The sequence below is a fragment of the Rhea americana genome, unplaced genomic scaffold (assembly GCF_003343005.1).
Source record: "Rhea americana isolate MKP2758 unplaced genomic scaffold, rheAme1 scaffold_44, whole genome shotgun sequence".
Classification (NCBI taxonomy): domain Eukaryota; kingdom Metazoa; phylum Chordata; class Aves; order Rheiformes; family Rheidae; genus Rhea; species Rhea americana.
Window position 1 is genome coordinate 4,705,807 of NW_028186579.1, and position 12,302 is coordinate 4,718,108.

Genomic DNA, 12,302 nt, shown 5'->3' on the forward strand with positions numbered 1-12,302 from the left:
TGTACATAGTATGCACTTTTAGTTTGCACTCCACCTAACCTATTGTTACAATATACAAACTTACTCTTATGTTATTTGAGATATAAAAAAATAAGAACACAAAGCACTGAACCTCACAGAGTAAAGTACCTCAGCTTGAGTCTGCCCTTGGCTAAACCCAGGGAACTCTATTGTCTTCAGTGGGATCGCTGAGGAGTCAGTGAGGACAGGTTTTATYGCATTACGCATTTAGCAATGGCTTAACACAAGGGCTTTGTAGTGGAGGTTGAAATTGTAGTATGTTCAGTAGTGGTAGAGAGTTCATCCTGTCATTTGCAGCAGAATATCTAGAGWCAATTAGGAATTTTTCAACTGAAATCTTAAAAAAATTAGAAAAAGGTGAGTTTAATCAAACTAGCGATGGAGAGAAAAAAGAAAAAAGACAGAGCTATTAATAGCCTTAATATCAGGCACTCGCATGTGAGGTAGGAGGCCCGAAAGATCAGCCATTTCAGTCTCAGCTAAGAGCAAGTCTCCAAGATTAGGACACTGTTCTGAGCAACAGGCTACCAGCTATTTGCACGCTACTTTTGCAAAAACCTTTAAAAAGTCTGGATTTTGACCCAGCATGAAACACAAACGCTTTTTGAAACCTCAAGAAGCTTTACAAAATGAGAAATTCATTTGCTGTCTAGTTTATCTGTAGGTTTATGAGGCAGATCATCATATACAATAGGCCTAATATAAAGCCAGCTCCATTTGGGATAGTGCTGTAATTGGTATAAAAATGACAGGCTTGCAAGCCACGTGAAGACAGAGTTGCCACTAGAATTCACCAAAAAAATTGTATCAGGACTTCAGAAACAGGCTAAGAAATAGGCACTGTTGTAAYTCTACATCACATTCTTGCCTTAGGCTCGTTGAAAAATTACTGCCTTTCCAGGTAGGGGTCATGGAAGGACTGGGTTTAAAAAGCAGTGTAATGCGAATATAAAAGGCAACTCTCTCTTGAAAAGGCGACAGAGACCACTCCCTTGGTGCTTACTCAGTTTTTGAGAATGTTTTACGTAATACATATTTAAACTTCCAGAAAGTTCACTTATGTTTACAAGTAAAACTGTGGAAATAAGAAAGGAAAAGCAACACAAAGGAAAGCTGTTAAGTGCTATATATTTATTTGCCTGCGCATTATTTTAAGGAAACTCAGCATAATAAGATAAGCAAATCATGCACTTGTAACGTCCTAAGCTGCTACCGACAATTGTAATAAAGTTATGGTCAAAGTCATTAAAAAGCCGTATATGGAAATTATTGTATATAAAAAGTTTCTGTGTTACCAGAAAAGTCACTGGTTTCTTTAAACTGCTCTGCCTCCTGATGAATAGGGTTTACAGAGCCACCGATGGCATTTATGTGTCTGTCTTCCTCCAATTGCCTTGGCAGGTAGCAGCAAAGTTCCACATGCTGCTTCCATCCTYCTGTCTCTGCCACCCTCACAGTCTATAAAATATTTGTGCAAATGACATGGGGATGGACATTATGCTATATAGGGAAAATAAATGCATGTGTTTTAGAAAGTAAACATGCATAAACATGCACTGACAGAAAGTGTAGCAATAGTCACGTTAAAAGTCAGCATTTCCCATTAATGTTTATCCTCRTGTCCAAACTCTCACGGTGTTCTTGCGTGAAAAAGTAGCTATGGTATCTTTGATTTTGTGGCAAACCAAGTTTATGTTTTTAATCCATCTGCTGTTAACCATTATGCCTACTGATTCATATCAAAATAAGGTAGATTCACTTTATTTTAAATTTGACACTGCTAAAAAAATAACACCATATTTAAATCTACTCAGCAGATTTTGCTGTAGGTTGCTGAGTACAGTTCTGCTGCAGGTTTTTTTGTGATAGATAATGTCCTTGTTCTTTATCAAAGTCAACTAACATGACTTACAAAGTCAAGTGACAAAGAAAATGCTCATCATACATTCCTTAGTGAATCAACATAAAAGCAAAACAGAGAAATTTGAAGACTTTCAGGTCAATATAGGCAAAAATCCCTGAAATCTTCTACAGCAATAAGAGCAGCAGAACCATCCGGCTCTAAGATAAGAAAGGAACATCTTTTTGTCTTTTAGTCCCAGTCAGGTTTCTCCTTACTACTAATAAAAACTGCCTTACTGTCTTAGATTCAGGCTCCTGGGGCTTCTTCGTTCCCATATACATTCTAAGATGGAAAAAAAATAATTATTTTTTGTTTGCTTAGAAGTTACTCTTTAGATTTTCTCATATATTTCTAATCTGTACTAGGAAAAAAAARGCCTTACTGGTGTATTTTGACTAAAATATTTAAAGGTACAAAAACATCCACTAATAACATTCTTGATATATCTAGCCYATAATTTATGTATGGAAGTTGAAGTTAAGTTGTTGAGAGATAATCACAAAAGAAGCTAATATCAGAACTTAAAAATTATTGATTTTTTTTGTTGTTGTTTTCTGAGCAGCTTCATATATAACTCAAAATCTGAAAGTAGTACATGATATTTTGGGGACACTAAGGTGTTTGAAGAATTAAGAAAAACATTTTGGTGAATTCATCAGTCTTCTGGAAAATAGTGTTTCAGACAGACAGTACAAGTGATCCAAATTCTATGATATTTACTACTTATAATTGAGACTTATATTGAAAATGCAATGTTTTAACAAAGAGCAAATTTGCACAGGGTGCAGGGGAGACCTGTCGGAGCATGAGGGTGTCTTTGTCCAAAAACCAATTTGGATACTATTAAGTAAGTTAAAAAGTAATTCTAGGAATGTGGGAGTCTTACCTTAATTAAAATACAAAAATAATTTCAGCATATTAATTGAAATTATTATAAGKATATTGCCTTGAGTTATGAATTTCAATAACTGTAGTAGCTGGAGAGTAGTTCTGTTGGGTCCATGTCTTGTTACGGGAAAGTTTCCCTCTTACCTTCTGTGGTTTCTTCTGTGAAAAGCCCATTTAAGGCTTGCAGATGGGATTTTCCCATGCAGGAGAACAAAGGCAACAGCACAATGAATTCAGATGGACTATGGATAGTCATAAAAAAGAAGAAAAAAAATTATGAAGGGTCTGTTCTTTGATGGTTGCCTGGTAACTATATACATACACTTGCGTGATTTCCACATCTTTCTTCTCAGGTGCCCTATACATGTTCAGCAAGGTACAGTCCTTTGCTGAACTCTCACCCTATAAAGAAATATCCTTGCTTCCATTACAATTGTTTGTAGATAGTAATTATCCTTCATAGCTGGCACTCCAAAATGTATATGCGTTCTAGTTTTATTGCTCATTCAGCAATTAGAGTAGAAGGAGATCCTACCGAGATATTTCATTGTCAAATGATTGCTTAAACCAATGTGTGATCGTGTTTCATAGCTACTTGATCTTGTTCAAATGTGGATATATTTAGTCACTAATATTTACCTGATTCAAAGACACCATTAATAATACTTGGCTGTCTTTCTGATTTTAGTGATTAAAACCCATCTTGACTATTAATTGCCTTACTTCAACAAGAAAATTATCAGTGTTATCTAAATGACACATGTGACACACGTGGCCACACACACAAGACAGTTATCTCACTGGCTACTGTTTGAAATCAGACTTTGGGAATCCGATCCTGTGCAGTCCTAAGCAATTCAGCATTTATGGGAACTGAGGGCCATCAGTGTCTCCTGACGCAGGCATGTGGAGGAGTGAATGAGCATTACGGAAGTTTTCTTGCAGACTTGCAGGCAACCTGCTCTTCTGTTCTGACTTGCACCAACCTTACTATTATAATCCTGATTCTTTCTTGAGATCCTGCCAGTCATTCCAGCTTCAGAGGTGCTTGCGATGCTGGCAAGTGTCCAGAAATAGAAACCAAGGCTTAAATTTCCGTTTAACACTTTTTGAAAGAAAGAAATTTTTAAAAAAACATATTTTATGTAAGTGTCTGCTCAAGTCAACTGAACTGACTGTGCAGAGTATCTTGGCAAACAAACCAAAGAGAGAAATAGCTTAATATATCATTATTGCATTCAAGCAATCTGGGCATTTTCCTAGCTTGACTGGTTAGGCAGTTTGCAGTTGCATGTAATTACTCAGGCTGTAGGAACTCACTTTGTCGGACAGAGATAACTTTTCTTAGTTCCTACAAAGAGCATGCAAAATGAGAAAAAGAAGAATTTAATAGACCTTTGTCACTGAGCTATCTGACACTGTATCATTTGGTAGGCTCTGATTTAGAGGCAGACAGCTGGCGCTAATACCAAGAACCAAGTAAAAGACAGAATGAATCATTCTGTATAGACAATTAATTTACATTACAGAGACTGATAGCTATTTACTTTACTTTCTGACCTGATAGGAGAGTTGACTGTTTCTTAGACCAGTTCTGGGGAGATACAGGACTTAAACTGAAACTTAAAAGTTTTTTCAGTAACACTGCTGCACTGGAAAGACGTGGTTCCTTGACAACTCTTTTCTGATACTTTTTTATTTGTTTCCTCATCTGTATCCGAATGTTTTGTTTGAGGGTTTTTTTTTTTTTCTGTGAGAGGTTAAATGACACATCCTACCCATTTTCTCATATTTATTTAGAACTTTCTTTTTCCAAAGTTGCATAAATACTTTTTTTTTTTTTAACCTGGGAACTGTAAGTTAGCAGAATAGTTTTTTAATTGTTTTCAGTGTGCACAGTTTTATGGACTGTGATAGTCCTGTGGACTAAATAAGAATTTGGCACCCTGGCAGACTCTCAGCTTRCTTTTTCACCTCGCATCTGGTCTTCGATGGGAGTCATTCTGCTGTTGCTTTAGTCTCTTCCAAATTTCTTCTGACTTCATTCAACTCTAGTGCACTTTGTATTTGTGCCAATAAAAATCTACTGGTATTACATTCCATTAATGCATGAGTAATTAAGCTGATGTCCTCAGTGCCTGCAGTAGCATTTTGAATAGGCTTATAGACTTCACTGCTTTGTTTTGGCTTGATGACTGGGTGCTAGATGTTTTTGTTCTGTTAGATAGGCTTATAACTTGGTAAATGGTAAGAACCTTAAAATTGACTTGTGCTTTTACACTTTTACAGGTAGGTTTGAAATCTCACTGKTGGTCTTCTCAGGTAGTCAGATTCTAAATATTGATTTTTAGAATCTTCCCTTTCTTTTTTCTCTCTCTCATTCTGTTCATTCTCTTTTCCCATCAGGTTAATCTGATTAATCTGATTCAGATTTTCAGTTAGTTACACAAATCTTTGAGCCAGTAAAGACAATAGTGAATATTTTGTCCTTCTCCACTATGTGATGGCTCAGTGCTAGAGCTTTATTATGATCTAGATTTCCCTTAGCTTTGGAGATTCTGGGGTTACCACCTGCATCTACTTTCAATTCCATGTCAAGAGCGTGGGTGGCATTAAACAAAACTTAAACTATTATAGGTCCTAACAGCTCTAGTCCTAACTGCTTCCAGGATGACAGTTAATATGACATGTAAGAGACTTSTGAGATAAGCTTCTACATTTAAGTGGATCCAGTTTTCTGAGCAACTCTTTGAATTTCATCAGTTCCAGTCATAATTATTCATTTAATGACCTTCTTTCTAATACTGTGCCGTGATGCYGGCTGGAAGCGGTTCCCAGATTACATCAAATGTAATTATGCTTTGACTGTTTTATCTGAACATCTTGAAATACAGCTTGTATTCTTCTGCTTAGGAACATRTAATGCTGGATTTAGAAGGTTAAAAGATAAAGCTGCAAATGAATGTTTATTTCCCCTCTCTGTCTATAAGTGTCTCATCCTCTTATTGTAAGATCTACTTGATGATGTCATAKTCTTGGTCTTAAAACATATCTTTTGATGCAACAAATATGATTCACTGGAAGAGAAATTTGGGAAAGACAGATGATTTTTGGAGCTAGGAGTTTTAATTTGTTTATTTGACTTCTTTGGGATGGATGCAGCCRTTGATATCTCTCTGTCTAAACAGTTCCTGTAAATCCCTTTCCTGACATATGTAGAAGTGATTCTTGGACTGGTTCAATGGCTGGATGTAGGGGGTTATGTTGTATGCAATCAGATACCGGGTTGTGTGTAGGAGCTGGTAAAAAGGATGACTCGAAAGAATGGTAAAATACATAGTTTACCCCAAGGGACCTTAATGTGGGTAATSAACTGAGGACCTAAAAGAGCAGTGAGGCTGATGTGGGCATGGAAAGGTCTGGTGTAGGGCATATTGAGTGGAAGGAACATTTCTACAGCTGATACGTATTACAACCACATAAGCCATGTCTGATAAGACAAGTATATGTGGGAGACAGTAGATTTACTGTAAGTGAGGTAAATATGACTTTGTAGGGCTGTGTCAGGCTTCTTGCACATGCACAAACCCCTTTGTAACATGTACACTGCACAGCTCATTTCTACATGCACAGTAAGTCATCCAGTGCTTCCCAGCAATGTCTGATTTGCTGCACAGATGTGCATGATTATGCAGCATTTGAGTAGTAAGTCCRGTGCATCCCAGAAATATCTAATTTTATGCTTGAGAAATACGTGTTAGATTCAAGTCAGCCAACCAACATAGGCCAAAAAAGAAAAAAGAAAAAAGAAAATAAAAGAAAAAATAGTGCACCTAGGTAAAATTGAGGTGATAGGAAGCAAATGAACACGTCTGTGGAAATCCAAACATATTGAAGCCCTAGACTTGTCCAGGGAAATTCCAACATAATGCAACCTTTGAAGGACTGTTTAATCATTTAATGTGTCTAAATGCTTCCACTGTGCTTTGCTGACTTTGGTTCTAGACATTGGGAGTTGATAGKGAGGCACTTCTCCAAAACAAATCCTCGGAGTAAGATGAAGACTTCTCACTCCTCACTCTGGTGGAATTTGCTGGCATTAAGGGTTTTGCAACAAAGCCTGTATCTTTCTTTGGATTTCTGGGGAAAGATTTGTTTACAGAGGCTGACGTGGGATTTTATTCCTCAGTCTGACTGAGAGCTTGCCTACAAAGTTATTTCTAATCAATTCCATCAATTGAGACTCCTCTAATAGTGCTCGGAGCAAAGTTCTGATGAGCAAGTATCCACACTTGGAGTCACCGAAGGATCTGTGTTGTGCTTTCTTACCCTCGTAGGTGTTCATACCTACAATGTCTTCGTTTACATGCTACTATGTATTTTTAATACACTACAGAGGCACTTAAATCCCAGACAGAAGCATAAAAATAAAATGAGCTATGCAATATCAGTGTTGTTCCTTGTCTTTCATTTTTATTTTATTATTTATATGTGATAAAATATTTTTTCCTGTTTTTTTCATGCAACCAAGGGTTTTTTTAATGCACTGACATTCCAGATCCTTTCTTAGCTTAGTCTAAGGCAAGTGGCATGTAAATTAAATGGTACCTAGCATCCATTGTGTTTGGTCATGAGATAACCATCAATAGTATATTTAGAAAATGTGCAGAGGGCAAGACAGGAAAGGTGGATATCCCTTTCTCAACCTGTTTTTGACCTCACCCAATATAATAACTGAAGAATTGTGTATTTTTGACACAAACACATTTCTACAGAGGGTGATCAGAGACAGCTGCTAAGATGTGTTGTTTAACAATGGATGCAAAATATTCCTGTGAGAGTCTTTCTGAGTAGCTTTTAAACTGCGGAAAATAATTATACTTTGCAAAGTTGGGAGTATTGTCTTTCAGCCCTCTGTTTGGGATCAGAATTTTGAATTATAAGTATACTTTAAGAATGCAATCCAAAATAATCCAGKTTTAAAAGTAACTTAATTCAAACCATGTAATAGAATATCAATAAATTGGCACTCTGTACTGATGCAAAAATGGAGTGTGACTTCATTGTTGGACATGGTTCATTCTTCACATAGACAGTGTCTGAGATACGTAGCAAGCAAAAGAGAGTGAAMCTTTTCCATATGTTTCTGATGCTGTATCGAATGCATCTGTGCTATCGTGTTGCTAAGGGAAGAATAAARGCCTGGTCTTGCAAAGTGCTTGTGGTCATTATCTGCTTCCTCATTGGCTTTAACCAGGTYGGCTTAGTGAACACCACCAGCTTTTCGAGCACACATGGAGAGGATGACTACACAAATGGTGTTTGTGAAACCACCTATTTGTCATTTTGTGTATATCTTATGATCAAMTTGAGGAGCACATGTTCAAAACTTAAAAGTTGATTTAATTTGGGGCCTTTTTATTACAGGGACCTGAAACTGGACAATATTCTTCTGGATGCTGAAGGCCATTGTAAGCTGGCTGACTTTGGAATGTGCAAAGAAGGGATTCTGAACGGAGTGACAACCACAACCTTTTGTGGCACGCCTGACTATATCGCTCCAGAGGTATTTTTTGCATTGCACTAAGAATGCAGATAATATCGTTTATCAGATGGACTGTGTTACATGTATTGTTTTAGACCTTTTTTACATGTAAATGAAATACAGRAAAACAGAAGATACAGACTAGTCTCTACCACAGTTTTTTCTCAGTTATCTTGCAGAAATCTGTTGCTCTGGATGGCGCAAGCAGTATTCTGTGTTAGCRGGAGTGGCAAAGTATAGCTTTTCAGTTATGTCTTCCTTGAGTTTAACAATATTCTTCTGCATATTCTCATTTCTGATGCAGCATCACTCTGAAAGCACTTCATAGTCTATAAGGTGCTAGATGTAGTTGAGTACTACCAGCACTGATCCTAGGGAGACTTACAAGATGATACTGTGATGCTAGAGAACTGTTTGGTATCATTTTGCATTAGATCTTTGTGGGAATATCATTGTTTCCTTTCTTTAAAGTGATTGTGAGTAAAAGATACTGTATTTGTTATATTTCCATTCATATGGGTGAATAGAAAATGCAGACTCTTACATAGAAAAACAGGAGCTTTTCATGTGGTTGTTGCGTCTTAACTGGCAACACCCAAATTCATTTGAAGGAGTTTATTGGATGGAGAAAAGAAATGGCACATTTTTATGCTGGTTTTACATATCCTAAATTATAATATGCGATGTACTTTCCAAGTACCTAAAATGAGTCAGTATCATATGGTTAGACTGTCTCCTAGACAGACTTTATCTGTTCAGTTTTGTTATTAACCTTTTTGCTAAAGAATCAGTGTGGCAGTTTAGTGCAAAGTTTCACTAGTTTGCYTTTCATCAACCATAAATTTGCAGTGGGCAAAAAATGTTAGTTTGTTATTTGCTAGAGATGGTAAGTCTGAAGTCCATATTGTTAGCATTTGTGGCTGTCAAGCTTGGGTAGCACAAGTGGCAAGATTTGCTAGAGACAGTAAATTTGAAATATTGTTAGCATTCATGGCTGTCAAGCTCAGCAGCACAAGTGCTAAGTTGTGAATCATCTTGAAACTATCATAATGTCAATGAACGAGTATTTTATGGAGTTTGAGAAGTACTCTGGAAGTAAAAAAATTATATCAGATGTGATGGTTTTGTTCTTGTAGGACTTGTTTTCTAATTGTGTTTATGATTGAGTCCTTTGATGAATCCTTTAAAAATAATTACTAAAAATCTAGCAATAATAAGATTCCAGGAACTTTTACATGGAGTCTGTACCTTAAGCTTCCATTTTATTATCTTATTTGCAGCAACCTTATCTCCTGCTTCTGTCTGCATCATGCTGGTGTCTTTCGATTTTCTTTTCTTTAGCAAAATCTGAGTTCCAAAGAGTGCCAGAGAGTGCCCAGAACAGGGGAGAAGTTCAATTTTTAAGAGTATTATTTTCTGTAATTAATCTCTGTAGAGTACAGTATCTCTTCACCTCAGAACCTAGTTGGGATCCAAACATCCAGATTCAAATGTTAAACTCATTTCTGTTTTTAGGTTAAGACTGTATTTGGTTTAATATACACAGTACATTCACGGTTTCCAAAAACAGTACTAAAGAATTGCAGTTCTCCACGAGGAGTCTGTCAGTAACACTAATACTGTGTAAGGAGTCCGTGAGGTTGTTGCCATTCCCAGTCCTTTTAAGCCATTCAGCTTCACCTTAAGCAGTCGCCCACTCTTCTTTTCCCAGTTCCCCGTCATGCTGAAACTTTGCAGCCAAACTCCAAGCTGCTTTCTGGTGGAGAGGAGCCAAAAATTAACCTTGTTCCTTGTGCAACAACAGTTGTGTAACACAAAGTAATACAGTAAATAATCCATCATGCTAAGCTACTGCTCCCCACTAAAGGTGTTTGCTATGGGGTTGAGCTTGTGCCGTGTGAAAAGTCGTAGTCAGTTTTTCTGAAAGCAAAGGCAATTAAAGCAAATTCTACAGCGGGGTATTGTGCAGTGTTTTAATGCAGTAAAAAGAACTTCAGCAAGAGCACTTTTGGCTTCCTTCAGTCCTACCTAAAGGTCTCGTATAAATCTCTCAGATGGGCTCTGTGCAGGAGTACAAACTGATTTGGTTTGTTTTGTTCAAGATAGAGACAAGGAAGTATTTCACATTTTCCACCAATCTGCTTTGTATAAATGATTTTTTTCCCCCGTAGTGTGGCATGTTATAAACAGCTCGGAAGGATATACTACTCTTTTGCTCACGAATATACTCTTTTATTCAAGGGCCTGATAAATCCGTTACTCCTGAGAACTACACATGGGCACTTAGCTCTGTTAGTGCAAATTGCCTGGGTAATGCCTGCTGTGGCTGGAATTGCTGTGGAATTGAGTCCTATTTATGCCTTGGGGGAGGGGGAGATATTCATGTCAAAATAGTGAATGTGCAGCTGAGAGCGTTATCTAACTTGCCTGATCTCCCTTTCTATGCTAGATCCTCCAGGAGTTAGAATATGGCCCGTCAGTGGACTGGTGGGCTCTGGGGGTTCTCATGTAYGAAATGATGGCTGGGCAGCCCCCCTTCGAGGCTGACAACGAAGATGATCTCTTCGAATCCATCCTTCACGACGATGTCTTGTACCCAGTGTGGCTCAGTAAAGAAGCCGTCAGCATTTTAAAAGCAGTGAGTCTTCAATTACTTGTTTTCCTCCTCCTCCTCTTTGGGATTTTTTTTTTCTGGTGGTGGGGGGTGGGGTGGGGCAGGGTTTTTTTTTTTGGATTAAGATTGAATTTGCTTAAAGTCATTCAGAACAGTCACCACTGGGAGTTCAACCTCAGTTCAGAGTGCCACTGTTAGGATAATGGGGCCTGGGATGAATTACACTGCTTGTGGGAAAGGAACAAAATGTTTGTATTCCAGGCAGCGGTACGCTGGATAAATCTGTGTACCGCAGATTCATGTTTCGGGGAAAACCCAACCAACTAGAGCTGTGTTATCAGTTTGACACTTTATATGCTGCATGTTCACGAGGAGTGCGGGAAAGCAGTATGTAATTAAAGAAACAGTGTCAGCATTTTTGTTTAATCCGCTTAGGGAAAGTGCCATCCTGCTACCTTTCTTCCCCTRTTATCACGTGAGGCTGAAAGCCTTCTGCTCAGAGCTGCGTGCTCTACTCCTTAYTTCACGTAACAACTTTACTCTAGTGTAAGTGTTTCTGCTCTGGTCGGTTGTATTTAAATATGCTGAGTGACTTGACAGAACCGTGAGCCACCAATTGCGGCGATTTTTTTACTCAGGCARAATGTGTCACCAGGAGCTTCGGTTTTTAGAATACGTTGACGCTGACATACATTCCTTCTTCTGAGCTAGCATCCTCTTAAAGTAAAAAGCGAAAGAAAACAGCAGTATACTGATATCCATTTTTTGAAAGCATGAGGATTATTGACTTAAAAATAGCATGTTTTATTCCAATTTTCCATCTTCTTGAGCTTTATTTTTCTTTCAATAGCTGAGATTCAGGAKACTTTCAATGGAAGAAGGCAGCTGACAGTGTAAGGTCCTGTGGAGATCTCTATACAGGGTTACATTTTGAAACTGATATGAATATCTTCAGGCTCACCCTAGCCAAAAGAGAGGGACAGACATGCTGTAGAGGATGATTCCTATGAGAAGTCCAAGTTAACCTCTCTGAACTGTTTGCAAGGTGTCTCCTCTGCTCCATCCGTGGCTGTGAGAACACAGGAAGATTAAAGAGGGCCTTCACACATGTTCTCCCTTCTCCCCTCAGCTACCTCTTCTCTGTCTTTTTATTAGCTGACATGATAGTTTCATGTGCTCTTTTTTGTTCCCAGACACTTCAGTTATTTTCAGTTCAGGAATTAAAATTTGTGGATTTGAGCTGCAGAATTCAGACTGATATCYGGGTTCCAGGGGTTATTTTGGGCTGTGGTGGAGAAAGGGTGTTTTTTCAATGTTCCTATCTGCATCTG

The 12,302-nt window shown here is 37.9% G+C and overlaps 1 protein-coding gene across 1 annotated transcript in view; it reads left to right on the forward strand.

The window, feature by feature from the left end:
- The window catches only part of PRKCE (protein kinase C epsilon), a 295,541-nt gene that overhangs the window by 256,894 nt on the left and 26,345 nt on the right, over positions 1-12,302 (forward strand). Inside the window, exons 12-13 of the mRNA XM_085315873.1 lie at positions 8,240-8,378; positions 10,807-10,995. Coding sequence (XP_085171999.1) covers positions 8,240-8,378; positions 10,807-10,995 — 328 coding nt within the window. The remainder of the gene's footprint in view (positions 1-8,239; positions 8,379-10,806; positions 10,996-12,302) is intronic.